Here is a 17,292-nt window from a genome sequence, read left to right on the forward strand (position 1 = left end):
TCAGAGCTGCGACCTTCTGAGCAGGAATCAGCAGATCATCAGAACCGTTTCACTTCCCATCCTTGACACCACAGTTTTCGACTTCGCGTTGTTTGTTTGTTTCTTTCTTTTCACTCGCTGAAGCTGTGAAGTGTTTTCTCTCTGCATTATTCATGCCTCTCTCTGGGCTCAGGGTGAAGGTGGAGAGGCTCCAGGCTTTCATTCAGGGAGCGAAGCGCGTCAAGGCTGCTGCCGATCAACAGCGCCCTCTAGAGGCCAGGAGCGGGTTCTGCTTTGATTGATAGAAATCATGTGGAAAACAAAGACCATAGGACACAGACTGGAAGAAATTTTATAAGAATTGTGAGTTTTATTAAAAATTTTTGTTAGCTTGAAAGAGTGGAAAATAAAAAATAAGGCAAATTATATTCAGGATGTGTATATTGCTTTATAAAAGGAAGAGCACAGTAAAAAAAACAAACTTTTCTAAAAATTCTGATTTTATCTTAATCTCATAATTCCTCATAATTCTTCTTTCATAATTCAGATTTTAATCTAAATCTGTTTTTCCTCAGACTCTGATTTTAATCTCAAAATTCTGACATTTTTCTCAAAACTTTCACTTTTGATCTTGGGAGATTAAAGTCAGATTTTTATTTTATTTTAATGTTATTTTTATTTTTACAGTGGCCCAAATCCTCTTTCATACTTATGGGTAAAATAAATGGACAGTTTCAAAACCTCTAATTAGAAAACACAAATTTAAAAGAATCTAAAAATTCAGAAAAGTAAAACTTTCCTTCGCAATCCGACTGCCTGTCAGATTCTCACCCATTTTCCATTTAAAGAAATCAAGAATGGAATTAAAGTATTCTCTCAACTTTTTACAAAGAATTTTCTCTTTGAGAAATGTAAATCTGTCATTCGAAGGTCAAGCTTGCTTCAGCCTTCACAGCTAACCTTAACCCTGCCCTAACCCTAACCCTATATTTAACAATATTCTCATTCTGATCAGGAAATGTTTGTTAAATCTTTGGATCAATGCAGAGAAACTCAAGAATCGATGACTGGAAAGACCCAGCTGTACCAATTATAACTATAACATTCAGAAGATTTCATTCTGTTGTTGGTTAATTAAGATTGATCAAATTTAATTGACTGGATTTGATCTGAAAAGCTGCATTGGGTCAATAATACCGTCTGAACTTTGTGCAGAGTTTTAGAAACATATTTCCGTCCTCTGAAAACCAAACTCTGGATGTTCCCGTTGTACTGAAAGTTGGTTGTTTTGAAATGACTTGTTTGCAAAGAAGGACACTGATCTCTTTTAGCTGAAGATTAACAGTGGATATTGATCCTGTTTCATCTGGTTCACATCAGCAAATCTGCAGTTTTGTCCTCTGAACAGACATTAGTGATGGAGTCTAATTCATATATTCACCAAAAATAATAAGAATAAAAGAGTAATCAAAGAAGGAAACAAATAACAACAAATATTTGTTGTTTTATTTGTGCTTGAAGTGAAGTCAGAAAAAAATTTGCAGATTAAATCAAACAGAATCGAAGTTCAGGAAGCAGCTTTTGAAAACCTGACATGGTGGGTTAAAAATAACAAATCAGGTTGTTTCACACCGACCAGGCTCTTCTTTACCAGAACACAGAAAGTGACTCTTTGTGAATGAAATACCTTCACAGTGTGGTGCTGGACTGATGGTCCGGTCCAAAAATCTACCATAAACAAGGATTCTGACCTTTTGCTCTTTGCTGTCCTCGTCAATGATTGACCAAATAGGACTGAGTCCTCCTATTTGTCCTCCTGAGCCGTTCGGATCGTAAATATACATCAGAAGTGGCGTCTGGCTGAGTGGATAATGAGCTGCTAGTCTGAATCCTCAACATGGACTTATGCAAGGCAGCTCTTGTGTTCGGAGTCTTCATCTGCTCAGGTAAGAAACAAAACCGCTGATTCCTGGAACCAAGGCTTAATAAGATGGTTTAAATTTCACACAAACAGGATTGGATCAAATACTTCTGGTTTGTATTTTTTTTTTTGCTTGTTTAAATGATTAAAAATGTGATATATAAAACCTTTAAAGCTTTTCACTGGATCTGTTCCATTCATCTAATCTGACATCTAACCTGCTAAATCAAATAAAACTTCCAATAAAATGGTTGCATTCTTATGTATTGATTGCAGTTTGCAGCTGTTTTGTCCCAGTCCTGTGAATCTTTCTGTCCTTGTCTCTTTAGTTCTCCAGAGGTATGGTGTGAATAAAGCCTCTGTGCAATAATTTGTTTTTCTCAAAGCCTTTGCAAGAAGATTTTAAATCGCTGTTTAGCTTTCAAATAGATCAAAGACGAGACGTTTGATCGGATTACTCAACCAGAAAACAGAAAATCATGTTGTATGTAGCTTTTTGTTTTGTATAAAAAATAATTTTAGACATTCATTCAACTCAACTTTTGTTAGTAGGACGAAAATAATGAATAATTTGTGATAAATCCTCAATGCTCCAAAAAACAGCTTTTAGGCTTCTTCTTTTTTCTAATTACACCATTTTTTATTTATTTTATTTTTATTGTGAAATAATTAAACAGTAAGGATTTTAAACCAATGAGCTTTAGAGTAACAAGTGCAGTTAGACAAGATATGACTCAGAAACTGTCTTTAAATTAAAACTAATCTTCATATCTTGTAGAAAAAACTAAAAACGTTTTGAACTCAATGTTTTTTTTCATGATGTGGGAAACAAAAGAAAAGAGTCGATGGCTTACCGTACCTGAAATCAGATTACAGTTATACAGTTAACAGATTATTTAATGGAATTAAAATCGTTTAGCATTGAGCTCTATGACATGTTAACTGGTCAGTGCAGCTAAATGCTATTAGCTCAAACAAAAAAGGGATGACAGTTAACAAAAAACTTAATGTAATTTGGAATTAGTTAATTTAATCTAATCCTGTTTTATTAAAATACCAAATCTATCATTATGTTTATTATTATTATTATCTCTTTTTTAGCTAGCAGTCTTGGACGTGCTAGCATCCCAGCAGGAAAGCAGCAAATATTTCTTTAAGAAATGTATCTTATGAGAAGAGCATGAAGAAAATCAAACTGATGTTTTAAATGTTTTGCACCTGTATAATAAAAGTTTATTTATTTTTGCATAAATTGTTTTTCTTGTGAGTTTAAAATTTGTTTTGTAACCTGGACTTGGACATGTTGCTCATTCAACTTTATGCAGAGCTGAACAAAAAAAAAAGAGACAAAAATTTGTAAGATCTGGAGAAATGTGATTCTCATTTCCATTTGTGTCTGAGTGGGTATAAAAACGAGAACATTTGTTAGTAATTAAAAAATGCATTGAATGAAACCCTGAATATTTAGAAATGTTTGTCTGACTAAAGTTGCCATCACATTTTCTTACATAACGAGGGGTCAACTAGGTCATGAACTTGATTCCTGCAAACAGATTCAGATAAAACAGTTCTTAAATTGTCTCAAACATCCCGGTTTAGCTGGAATATTTCATTTTTTAAATTTATCATGTTATAAAAGACTCTTTGGTGTCCAGGAAACAGTTTTGTTATTATTTTACGTCATTTTTTCATGTATATTGCGTTAAATACATATGCAGAGTAGGATTAAATAGGCACTTTTTTGTCTATTCACTTCAAAAGACGTAAAAAACGAAAAGTAATACCAGCAGACATTGCATCCAACAAACATAAAATCAGCAGTCTTTAAAATTTTCTACCTGAAAATATGTACTTCTGTTTAACAGAAGGTGTCGTAAAAGATCCTCGTCTTTCATTAATGCATAAAATGTTGATTTTTTCTTCCAGTTGGTGGAACAGAAATAGAAGGTTACTCCAAAACTGAAGGCGCGTGGGTTCTCTCTCTGAACAAAAGGCAGTACATGGTAAACAACGCAGCTGAATGTGCAGCCAAATGTGAAGCTGAAACGTCCTTCACATGCAGGTAAGTAAAAAACTCCCATCTTCTCCAGTGTCTGCAGGAAATTTAAAGTTTGATCTGTCTTTATCTTCCAGAGCTTTTGCTTATGTGGAGAAGGATCAGGAGTGTTGGACAGCAGCAGCAAATTCAAAGACGGAGCTTGTTCTTCGCAGACAGAGCTCCGCTTTATATGAAAAAAAGAGTAAGCTGCTTTTTGTTTCACTGAAGATGTTTCCCACTTTTCCACTGGTCAGATGTTAAAGTTTGTTCTGTGATGCAACAGCAGCGACATTTGAACCATGTCTGCAAACAGCAGCGATCAATGACACAGCTGAATGTGCAGCCAAATGTGCTCTAGATTTCTGGACTCAAACAGCACAGCTTGGTACCAGACGCATGATTCAGTTTGGTACCAGACGCATGATTCAGTTTGGTACCAGTTGCATGATTCAGTTTGGTGCCAGTTGCATGATTCTGTTTGGTACCAGTTGCATGATTCAGTTTGGTACCAGTTGCATGATTCAGTTTGGTACCAGTTGCATGATTCAGTTTGGTACCAGTTGCATGATTCAGTTTGGCACCAGTTGCATGATTCAGTTTGGTACCAGTTGCATGATTCAGTTTGGTACCAGTTGCATGATTCAGTTTGGTACCAGTTGCATGATTCAGTTTGGTACCAGTTGCATGATTCAGTTTGGTACCAGTTGCATGATTCAGTTTGGTACCAGTTGCATGATTCAGTTTGGCACCAGTTGCATGATTCAGTTTGGTACCAGTTGCATGATTCAGTTTGGTACCAGTTGCATGATTCAGTTTGGCACCAGTTGCATGATTCAGTTTGGTACCAGTTGCATGATTCAGTTTGGTACCAGTTGCATGATTCTGTTTGGTACCAGTTGCATGATTCAGTTTGGTACCAGTTGCATGATTCAGTTTGGTACCAGTTGCATGATTCTGTTTGGTACCAGTTGCATGATTCACTCTGGAAAACTGCTTTGTTTCGTCCAGAATATCTCCTGGAGTGTATCAATGGGAACGGAGCAGATTACAGAGGAACCAAAGACAGAACAAAAACAGGAAAACTCTGTCAAAGATGGGATGCAAAATTTCCACACAGACCCAAGTATCTATTCACAGACACCAGATTTATTCCCCTCACGGTATTTGATCATTTGATATCTTTTTTCTAACGGTTCCTGTTTTGTGTCTCTTGAAGTTTCTCACCACAGACTAATCCCCTCAATGACCTGGACTCAAACTTCTGCAGAAATCCTGATTCGGATGCCAATGGACCCTGGTGTTACACCACTGACCCAGACACCCGCTGGGAGCATTGCAATGTCTCCAGCTGCACTGGTAAGGTTAACATTTTTAAAAAAGAGAGCAAAGGCTCCTTACCGTACGTTAGAAGTCTCTGTGTTTTCATTACACAAAGAGTTTTGTTGCAAAACTTTGCGTATATCATCCTTGATCCTCTAACTACTTCCTGTCGTCTTCTTCTTCATGGTTTGTTCCAGTAGCAACATCAGTTGTTCATCATGTGATTTGTGATGCAGAAAGAAAAGTTTAAATTGCAGATTTGTTAAATACAATTATTTTGATACGGCCGCCTCAAAAAAAAGTCTTGTTTTCCTAAATTGTACAGGAAAACAAGACTTTTTTCAAAATAAGTGCGTTCCAAATTGTGCAATTTTATAGTCAATGGAAACTCAGCTAGCATTTCGCTAATGTAAGAAAACTCCATAATTTCACAATTCCGGTGTTTCCATTAAACAATAAAAACCTCAGGTGAGTAATACGCTGACACAATGTCATTAAAAAAAACCTGACATGATCCTCTGACTACTTCCTGTCATTTTCTTCTTCTTGGTTTGTGTAGCAACATCTGGTGATGTGGAAAAAGTTTGATTAAATAAACCTCTTTTGATGAAGCCAGGAAACTCTTTATTCTAGCGCAAGGTTTTTTTTGTAGCTTTTTCTTAGCACATTTCCATCCACAAGCAAATTTATTTTCCAATTCACAGATAGAATTTCTTTACATTACTGGAATATATTTCTTTAAATATCTGAAGACAAAAACCCAAAGAGAGACTTTTAGAAATCAAAGTTTTCACCATTGTTGCCATTTAGAATCTCTTGATTTTTTTTATTGTTTCATAATGCTCCTAATGTCTTTAGAGGGTGTCAGATCTGTAACTCCATCTGGTAATTTTACCACATGAACAGTTTTTCATACCTTTTACTGTTGTGTGTGAGAAAAAACTCAGGCACCAACATTATCAGCGACTTCAAAGTTAAGCAAGAGCATAACTATTTCTAAAGTTGAGGTGGAATGAAAATATCACAAGGGATGATAAAAGGAGAATATTTGACCGGTTTTAAAACCTTCTGACTCGTTTGCAGAGGACTGCATCGTCTGCAGCGGTGAGAACTACAGAGGAAAAACCTCCACCACTGAAAATGGCTTCACCTGCCAGCGCTGGGACTCCCAGAAACCTCAGAATCACGGCTACAACCCTGCAACGTAAGAACAAACCGAAATATGTTTTTCTAACCATGGTTAATTAGTTTAGTCCCAAACGCATGTGATTTAGGGGATGAAATAAATCTTGTTGTAGTCTTCCAGAGAAGTACCTGGAGGAGAACTACTGCAGAAACCCAGACGGAGATCCGCGGCCGTGGTGCTTCACCACCAGCCCGTCCAAACGCTGGGATTTCTGCTCCATTCCTCGCTGCAGTGAGTCCAAACATTGCTCTTTATTAACTGACTCTTTCCAGCTTTGTGCAGATGTTCACACAGATATGGATCTTAACTATTATCTCAATTCCAGAAGACAATCTTTAAGTCTTTTTTTATTTATGACACTTCACCGGGAGAGAGCACCAGCCGTTTTCACAATGTGTGGGAGATTAAACAGAGCAGTGAAATAAACGGAAAGGAAAATGATGCATTAAAATTATTTTACTAGTCATTATGACTAGGAAGCAAAGAAAATAAAAATAATTAAATCAAATAATAAAATGTCCAGAGTAAAAATTAGAGAATTTGTCAAATTACAATTTCATTAAAATTTTCCGACTTTATTCTCTTATTTTTTCAGCTTTATTCTCATAGTGCATGTTTGTGCACTAAGTAACTCTCACAATATATGACTTTATTCTGGTATTATTTTGAATTTATTCTCCTAACATTATGAGTTTATTCTCAAAATGCTGCAACTTTATTCTCTGAATTTTAGGATTTTATTCTCGTAATGAATTTTTTTTCTTAATTACGAGAAAATTAACTCAATTGAACAAATGTGATGAATCCATAAATAAAAATCTTGTGGCATATTTCCTTCCACTTTACAAACTCAACTTTCATTGGTCTGTCACATAAAATCTTTAAAAATTACACATAGTTTGCAGAAAAACTTCAGGTGTATGAACCTGAGCTCTGCTGGTTTTTTATTTTTAGCGTCGGAGCCTCCCACCGTCGTCCCGGAGACGACCTGCATCACCGGCGAGGGTCAAGCGTACCGAGGGACGATCGCCGTCACGGAGACGGGAAAAACCTGCCAGAGCTGGTCGGTTCAGACGCCCCATAAACACAACCGCACACCTGAAAACTACCCCTGCAAGTGAGGACAAACGCTTTTTAAATTATTCAGACTCATTAGTGGGGTTGATTGATGCTCCGTACGGAAGCACAGAGGAGACATTTTTCCAGATGACTGAAGTTCATCTCGAGGAAACAAAGTTTCTTTGTGATCACCAGGGTTTGTTTCGGTTTCTGAGTTCGGTTTTGTCTCCGTGTTGTTCTGTCTGTTTCCCCTTGTGTTTTTCATCCCACCTGTTTCCTGCTCCTTGTCGTGTTGCATGTTTTTGTCTCTGCATCGTCATCAGTGTCACCTGTGCTGCCTGGACGTCTCTGTGCTCCTCCTTGTTTCCCATTAAAATACTGTAATTCATCATGTCTGCCTACAACCATCGCTATTCATGACAAACTGGTGTGTTAAGCCTGATCACGTCCTAAAAGGCGTCCAATCTTCTCATCGTCTCGAGAAATACACTCACCATTTCACAAAAACTGTTTAGCTCAAGAAAACCATGTTTCCTTGTTATTTCGGGGAAAGAAAGTCAAATAAAATGTGGAAAATTCCTCTGTGCAGATTCCTCCTGCACAGAGGAATCTGTGCAGGAACCCTGACGGAGACCATTCCCAGCTTCTGTAACTTACACCATTAAAAGCCCTAAAAACATTAATAATTGCTTTGTCTGCGTTCTTCCTTTTCAGAGGGTTAGACAATAACTACTGTCGTAATCCTGACAACGAAAGGAGGCCCTGGTGCTACACCACCGACTCTGAGACCCGCTGGGAGTACTGCAGCGTGCCTCGCTGTGGAGACGCTCCAGATCCGGGTACCGTAAAAAACTCAACTTTTCTCACTTAAATTTAACTCCTAGAATCAAAATCCACTGGTGTAGCTGAACACAGGAAGCATTTAGAGTTGTCGTAAGAAAAGAAAGGCCAAATGCTGAGAAAATGTGGTTCCTCTGTGCAGATGAAGGCGTGGCTCCTCCAGAAGACGACGACTGTTACGAGGGGAACGGCAGCAGCTACCGGGGAATTATGTCACAGACGATCAGTGGGAAGAAATGCCAGTGGTGGAGTTCACAAACCCCTCAAAGACACAGCAAAACCCCAGACAGATTCCCCTCAGCGTGAGTATTAATGATGGTAAATAATACTTTACTTTAATTTAACCGCCTCCACACTCAACAGAAGTCTGGAAAACCTTTAAAATACAGCAACAACATCTCACACTGAACAGTTTAAATTAAATATGCACATCAGAAATAATAATTTACTAAACCTAGTAGGTTTTGTTTAAGCCTCTTTTGTCAATAAAAACAACAAATAGTCCAAATTTCCCTCAATCACCAAAGTGCAACGTTTCAAAGAGTTGACATTAGTTTATTTTAATAAAAAAAGAAAAGAAAGTTAATGAAAAGTATTTATTTATTTATTACCTTTTACCATATCTAAAAAATGCAACATGTTAATAAACATAGTGAGCAGATCATGAGTTTTTTTGTAAAAAACTGTTTTGGGAATAAGTAAATAAATCTAAAACTCTGATCTACTTAAAGCATAATTTAAATATTTTATGTTGCATCTGTTGTGTATAAATTGTTAATATTTGTGACTCCAATGATTTTTTTTAAACAAAAATGATTTAAACTGGATTTTCTCTCTATTGTACCGTAATGTTCTGTCTAGATTTTGTGAGGTTTATGACTTTAGTTTTAAGATTTAAGTTTTATTTTTTATTTCAGATCATCAGTTTTGCCACAATAACTGAGAATCAGATAACAGAACCTGATTACATTAGATTTCCTTTGAATCCAGACTAAAAACTTTCTTTTGAACCACAATAAATAAAACATGGAACAATATATTTGCTGTGTATTGATGAATTTGAAACCATAATGTGACTTTATGATGTGAAGCACTGATGATTAAATGTGCTTTACATTGATAGATTGGACATAAAGCGTGAAGCGTTTGCCTTTCAGGGACCTGAAGAGGAATCTGTGCAGGAACCCTGATGGAGACCGAGCGCCGTGGTGCTACACCACCGACCCTGCAGTCCGCTGGGAATACTGCAACCTCGAAAGATGCTCCCCCAAACCTGCAGGAGCGCCAAGCCCAACTCCGGCTCTGAGAGGTGCATCTTTCTCTTTTTGCACCATCCTTGTGGTGGTTTTGCTCCTGGATAAATCCACTGCTTTCGGTTTGTTGCAGACTGTAAGATTGGAAACGGAGCGACGTACAGAGGCCCGACCTCCATGACGTTGGTGGGCGTGACTTGCCAGGCGTGGAGCGCTCAGAGCCCGCACCAACACAACAGCTTCACACCGACCAGCCACCCGGATAAAGGTCTGGAGGGAAATGTAAGCATCTCTACAGTTATTTCATGTTTTTACTTGTACTATTATATTTATTGACAATTATGCACCACTTTTTAGTGATTTTTCCTCATAAAATGTATTAAAATTCATTTTGTTTCATGCTTATAAGGAAATGATAAAAAGTTTGTACATTAATTAAATTGTACAATAAATAAAAATACAAGAATAAACTCATTATGAGAATAACATGTTGAAATAATACAAGAACAAAATTCTGTTATTATGAGAACAAAGTCATATTTCTATTCTTATGACTTTTTTCTCATATTTTATTGATTTTAATCTTGTAATATTACAACTTTATTCTCATAATATTGAGTTTATTCTTGAAATATTATGATTTCTCATATTTTTTGACTTTATTGTTTTAAGTCCATAACTTTTAGTTTGTATTTTGACTTAATTCTCATATTTTTAATATTATGACTTTGTTCTCATGCAAGTTTATACTCGTATTAATCCTTCTTTAATTTCAAATTGTTTCAACTTTATTCTGATACAACTATATTATTTAAATTTCTCTACTTTATTTCCCTACTTTGAGTTTTTAATTGCATGGCTCTAATATTCCGTCACATAACTGTGTGTTAAAGAAACCCTCGGTGTTGTCTGTTTATACTCACTGAGTCTCCATAAATCTCGACCAGAGCTGCAGAAACCCAGACAACGATGTGAACGGACCCTGGTGCTACACCACTGACAGGACCAAGAAGTGGGATTACTGCCAGATCCCTGATTGTGGTGTGTAAATGTTCATTTATACCTGGATTGGCTGGTCAGGACTCGACTGACAAGTAAAACCTTTACAGCTTTACAGTCCAACTGAGGTTCTGTTGGACCTCAGTGCAGCTTTTGACATATTACTGAATCGACTGGAGAGTTGGGTCGGACTCTCCGGTTCGGTGCTCGACTGGCTTGAATCTTACATAAAGAACAGGGATTTCTTTGTTTCAATTGGAAACTTCTCATCAAAGAGGTCAAAGGTCACATGTGGGGTACCCCAAGGTTCAATCTTAGGACCCCTCTTATTTAATATTTATATGTTCCCACTACCTCAGGTTATAACAGAAAATAATATTAGCTACCACAAATATGCAGATGATACACAGCTCTACATTATGATGTCACCAGGTGACCTTTGACCCCATCCAATCACTGAATAAATGCTTAGAGCAGATAAATGTGTGGATGTGCCAAAACTTTCTCCAACTGAACAAAAATAAAACTGAAGTCATTATTTTTGGACCTAAAGAGGAACGATCTAGAGTCAATGCACAGCTTCAGTTATTACAACTAAAACCTAGCGATCAGCCCGAAACCTGGGAGTAGTGATGGACTCGGACCTGAACATTCAGATCCACATAAAGACAATTACAAAGTCAGCCTTCTATCACCTGAAGAACATCTCCAGGATTAGAGGACTAATGTCTCAGCCAGATCTAGAGAAACTCATTCATGCGTTTGTCTTTAGTTGCATTGATTATTGTAACAGTATCTTTACAGGCCTGTCCAATAAATCAATCAAACAGCTGCAGTTGATTCAGAACATTGCTGATCCAGAAGCTGCTGATCCAGAAGCTGCTGATCCAGAAGCTGCTGCTCCTGTTCTCACTAAAACCAGGAAGATAGAGACATAACACCAGTTTTAAAGTCCCTCCACTGGCTCCCTGTAGCTCAAAGAATAGATTTTAAAATACTGTTGTTAGTTTATAAATCACTGAACGGTTTAGCACCACAATACATCAAAGATCTGCTGTTGTTGTATCAACCTTCAGGTTCTGGTTGTATCCAGGTTCTGGTTCTGCTTTGCATCCCCAGAACCAGAACCAAGAGAGGAGAAACAGCTTTCAGCATCTATGCACCAAAAATCTGGAACAAACTTCCAGAAAACTGTAAAACAGCTGAAACCCTGACTTCCTTCAAATCTCAAGTAAAAACACACCCGCTTAGAATTGGATTTGAAATGTAATATGTAACAATGTATTGTCTATTATATGTTACATGACTTTGTGTTTTTGTGTTTATGATGTAAAGCACTTTGAAATGCCTTGCTGCTGAAATGTGCAATGCAAATAAAATTTAATTTGATTTTTAAAATCACTTTATTTCAAAAAAATCTTCTAGATAATTCCTAAGCGTCTAACTTCTCACCCACTAAAAGTTTGATTTTCCTGAAACAATAAATGAGTTGGTGCCTAAAAGTGAGTTCTAGATTTGTACAACTTAAGCCTAAATGTTGATTCTTATTCTGGGTTGTTAAGTGAACTAACAGGAGCTTCTCTATGTTTTGCATCGATATTATAATGATAAATCAGAATGTTTGTCTAAAGTAATAAGTACTCGACAATTTGTAAGAGGAATAAACTAAAAAGTATAGAGTATAAGTTGGATGAAATTACAAGATAAGGAAGGATATGATACAGACATGGAGCCAGAAAAGGTGGTGACAGTCACAGAGTATATCTGTCTGCTGCGTATGAGTCGGCATGTGACTGACCACGATCCATGCAGATCAGTCTGATCTGATGGTCTTATCAAAGAGCAGGTCCTTGGAAGCGCTCTGCTCTGCTCCACAGTCACACGGATGATTTTAGAATCGGAGCGTCTTGTTTACACGTCATCCAGGACATTTGAGATAGCCATCCAGTCGAAGCTGACACAGGGCAGTCAGTTCAGAGACAAGATGCTTTAGGTCAGGTGGATTTTAAACTTCAATTTGCCCTAAAATCTCACTGGTACATCTCTGTTGATTCCGATCATCCAAATGAGTGTGGGCGTTCCCGCAGGGCCGGACTAGCAACTTCTCCCAGATCGATTCCTCCCACTAGTGAGTTCTAGGGCCTGCAAATCTCAGCAAGAATCATATCTAACTTGCGCCTCTGTCCCTCTGTCAGCATGTTAGTCTGAGTGTTCGCGAATCGGCCCAAACCATCACAAATTGGTTCATATCCCAGGTATCCGCCAACTCCACTCAGCAGAAATCCAAATAAATTCTGGGTATATCCTGCTGTGTATGTCTCTGCAGGACAAGCAAACACTCCGTTGCCCAGTTTTCTTGTTGAGAAAATTTGATCAGTTGCATTGAGAGACCGGTTGACCAGATATATAATTTGCAGCTTCAAAGATGTGCAAAGAGATGCTTTAAAAAAAGCAGCACAAAAACAGAGCAAGCGAAGGTGTGCAGAGTGGCTGCCTTCACCAAGAGCTAGAGAGAAAAAAAGATAATTACTCTTGGAAAATTATCCTGAAACAGTAAAAGTTTTCTTGTAAGTTAACCTGGAAAAAAATGACACAAAAACCTGAAATTGTATCCAGTGTAAAAACAAAAATTGTTTCACAAAGACAATTTGGAATAAAAAGTAAACTCTTTGAGTCTTTAGTTTTCATCTTTATCCTTCTTAGTCAGGAAACATGGATTAAATCTTTATCATTGAAGTTTTAAAAAGCAAACATTTTTTTCTGTCTGTGTAGCTGGAATGGACTGCGGGACGCCGGTGAACAGGCCGAAGCGTTGCTTTGGTCGTATCGTTGGTGGCTGCGTGTCCAAACCTCACTCATGGCCCTGGCAAATCAGCCTCCGGACCAGGTGAGCATGAGAAATCCTCCTGAAAATATAAAAAATGATAATGGAACCAAAGCACAAGATTTTCAACTTTAAATTATTTATTATTCATGACACGTTTCGCACAAGTTCAATCTTCAGGTGTCTTTGCACCTGACAGTCCAACTGGGACCAAAGTTGCAACATTTGTTACATTTTCAGCTGCTATAATTCACCATCACTCTGCACTGTGTCAAATGATCCAAACCAATTCACAAACCTGTTCCCCTCCTCACCTGTGGAGGCGCTGCATCAACAGTCACTGAAGGAAATGTCATGAAACCTCTGACGAAGACACTGAGCACAAATTCATTCTTCACAAAATGTAAACAAAATGAAGTAGAGTTCGATTTTACCGGCTGTCAAATTTCTGTACTACGACCATTTTCTCCTGCTAGCACTGAAATAGCATGTTTATTTACCCAGAATGCCCTGTGCTATAGTTTGCTTTTGTATGGGACTGCATTCCGCTTGGCTTTCACATCTGCATCCAGAGTTCACTTCAACCAAACTGAGACCTGGTCTGTAGGTAGACCAGAGTTTACTGGTCTACCTACAGACCAGTAAACTCTAGTCTGTAAATAGACCAGAGAGATGTGAATTATGCATTCACTTTCCAAACAAACTGGACTTTCTAGATAAAAGAACTGGAGTTGGATCAAAGCGGACTATACACTTTGGTGTGAATGGAGCCTTTGGTAATGAGGTTTTAATCTGCACTGTTCTGCCTATTTTTGGCTCTTTTCATAATGAGCTGTCACTTTAAATCTGCCCCCAACTCAATGTTTACATTCGCTTGTGAAAACGGCTGCAAACAGATGTGCAATTATGCAAATCCACATCTTTGAAAAACAGAAGTGGAGACTCCGGCACAACCAATAAGAACGCAGCAAGTGGCCTCTGGATGATAAATCAACACAAAACACAGTGCATTCTGTGGTTAAACCAGCTGACCAAACATGCTGGAACAATGCTTGGGTTGCTAGGCAACGGTGCACTGCCTGTTGAATGTGATCCAACAGTCTGAAGGCTTTTGAAAAAAAAAAATTAACTCTTTGCCAAAAACTGGTTGTATTTTCAAGCGCTTGGGCTTTTTTTTTTTTTATAAGCTTTGAAGCCCAAATGTAAATACAAACATGTGCTAAATGTGAATTTTGCAACACCTTTACTTATTTCATGGTCTTTTCCATTATCAGCTCAGGAATCCATTTCTGTGGTGGGACTCTGATTCACCCACAGTGGGTTGTCACTGCTGCACACTGCCTGGAAAGGTCAGAAAACAGAAACTTTACAGCAGTACGCTTGTATAACAAATCCTGTTATTAAAATAACACTAGATGGACTTGCTCTGCGGTTGCAGGTCCAAACGGCCCGCAGCCTACCAGGTCGTCCTGGGAATCCACAACGAAGCAGCTACAGAACCATCCAAACAAATACGGCAGCTGGAGAAGCTGGTGCTGGGACCTAATGGAGCGGACATCGCTCTGCTCAAGCTGCAGACGTTAGTAAACGTCTGATCGTGATCGCGTTCCAGTGCAGCATGGTGTTAAGAAGTCGATTATGTAATCCCATAACTACACACTTTTGTGTTTTCAGCCCAGCTGTTATAAATGACAAAGTGCTTCCTGTTTGTCTGCCTGAAAAGGACTACATTGTTCCCAGTGGAACAGAGTGTTACGTCACTGGTTGGGGTGAGACGCAAGGTAGGTCACAAAATGCCTTGAGTTAAAAAAAAAGCAACTAAGATCCAAAATGTTCAGAACGTTCTCAGCGGATGGGTGAAAACAAAAACTAAATCAGCCCAAAACTTCTGTGACTAAAATACTCACAGTGGAAAAAAAGCTAAATAAATCAAGACTTACAAAACATCAGGACGAGTATAAAAATACACAACAATACATTTCAAAAGCTGCAGTGAAGCTACACTGTGCAGCTTTTATAATAATGTTTTTTACATGTTGTTGAGAGAGAGGGGGCGGGTCTTAGCGCAGTCAATCATGTCCTTTTTACTAGCGCTACAGTTTCTCCTTGTCAACAGATCTTGCTGTGAATGCTAAGGCTAGTTAGCATGGCCACAAAATTGTTTCTCCATCATTAGCACATTTAACAGCACGTTCATAAGCTTGATTGACTGCGCTAAGACCCTCCTCCAGCCTTTGATTGGTTGGTTTTCACTGGGAGCTGCTTATTTCTTCAGACGGTAACAGCATATCAGGAAAGAAATGGAGAAAATCTTCATATTTTACCATTACAACAGCAAATATGTAAAAAACATATATATTTATAACGAAAGTTACATACTGCAGCTTTAAAAACTGTTGGGAACGTCTATTGGGATGATAACTGCAGGAATGTGTGGTACAGGGACAGGAGGTGAGGGTACACTGAAGGAAGCTGGATTCCCTGTGATCGAGAACAAGAAATGCAATCGGCCATCGTACCTGAACGGAAGAGTTAGAGACCATGAGATGTGTGCCGGACACATCGATGGAGGAGTCGACAGCTGCCAGGTGCAGGACGCTTGTCATAATTCACTAATAATGTCATAATTCACTAATAATGTCATAATTCACTAATAATGTCATAATTCACTAATAATGTCATAATTCACTAATAATGTCATAATTGAATTGATAACTCTACGAGTGAATTAATTCCAGCATCATTTATTGGTTTTCTAAGTATTCATAATTCATACAGATCAATAATATTGCTTAATGTTGGAGAGATTATGTAATAATTCATTCTTCTACCTTCTTACTCTTCCGCTTGTAGAACAAATCCTGTTTTACCTCCTTCTCCTTTTTTGTAGAAAATTTCTGAGATTAATCTGAAACATTTCAGAATATTTTCGCAGAAATTAACTTCTCATTTTTTTCCATCTACAATGTTCCTAATATGCCATAGTAGTTATCTTTGCAGGATCTAACTCTAAAATATTATAGTTTTGAGACAATATATTATCTCTTTCTTTCCTCTATCAAGCTGCTGACAAATCAACCACAAGGTGGCGGTTTTGTAATAGCTGCCATTTCCAAAAAGAAAGAAAATCCCTGAAAATCCTTTGGCCTAAACAAGAATTTTCCAAATTCAGCTAATTAAAATAAAACGTCAACATGTGTGTGGCTTTGTTTGTCAACAGGGCGACAGTGGAGGTCCTCTGGTGTGTTATGCACAGAATAAGTACGTCCTGCAGGGTGTGACATCATGGGGTTTGGGATGCGCCAACGCCATGAAACCTGGAGTCTACGCTCGCGTTTCCAAGTTTGTGGACTGGATCGACAGGACAGTAAAGGCCAACTGAAATGTCCCCGCATGAAGTGTGACCAGAGGTCAAAGACAGCTGCACACCTTCCTGGTTTTGAGCTTTATATAACGGGATTAAATTGTATGTTCTTTAGAAGAAACCTATTTGTGATTAAAGATTTATTAATGAAAATTATTTTTGAATTGACTGAATAAAATAAAATACACTGGTTTTGTTTCCAAACATTCCTTTATTTTTATTTTATTTTCATCTTCATTCTTTTAGACGCTTTATATATTATATCATATAGAACATATAAAAAAAGTCCTTATACAATAGCATCGATAAACTGACATTTTTCATGTCAAAGTGATAATTTTTTGCAGAGAAGGAATCAAGAAAATTATGGACAATTTCCTTTCATGGTCCTTCCTTCTCACAGCCATCAGCATCTTAAACAACTCTGTGAAAAACCTTGGATTCATTGCGTTAAATTGAATTTCCCTTGGGTTTAATAATAATTTGGGTAAAAACCTGAAGCTAGCTAA

General features: G+C 37.8%; 1 protein-coding gene across 1 annotated transcript; it reads left to right on the plus strand.

Annotated features, from left to right (window-relative positions):
- The first annotated feature begins 1,804 nt into the window (after window positions 1-1,804).
- Window positions 1,805-16,973, plus strand: plg (plasminogen). Its single transcript, XM_055054316.1, has 19 exons — window positions 1,805-1,925; window positions 3,827-3,962; window positions 4,034-4,140; window positions 4,947-5,061; window positions 5,155-5,294; window positions 6,342-6,462; window positions 6,557-6,675; window positions 7,399-7,561; window positions 8,218-8,342; window positions 8,486-8,645; window positions 9,501-9,652; window positions 9,730-9,878; window positions 10,544-10,637; window positions 13,368-13,482; window positions 14,694-14,768; window positions 14,858-14,998; window positions 15,094-15,200; window positions 15,862-16,007; window positions 16,640-16,973. Exons 1-19 carry the CDS (start codon window positions 1,877-1,879, stop codon window positions 16,799-16,801), a joined length of 2,376 nt encoding a protein of 791 aa, XP_054910291.1. The 5' UTR covers window positions 1,805-1,876; the 3' UTR covers window positions 16,802-16,973.
- The last annotated feature ends 319 nt before the right edge of the window (window positions 16,974-17,292 follow it).

This window comes from Poeciliopsis prolifica, unplaced genomic scaffold (assembly GCF_027474105.1).
Source record: "Poeciliopsis prolifica strain line A6 unplaced genomic scaffold, Auburn_PproV2 SCAFFOLD039, whole genome shotgun sequence".
Taxonomy (NCBI): Eukaryota; Metazoa; Chordata; class Actinopteri; order Cyprinodontiformes; family Poeciliidae; genus Poeciliopsis; species Poeciliopsis prolifica.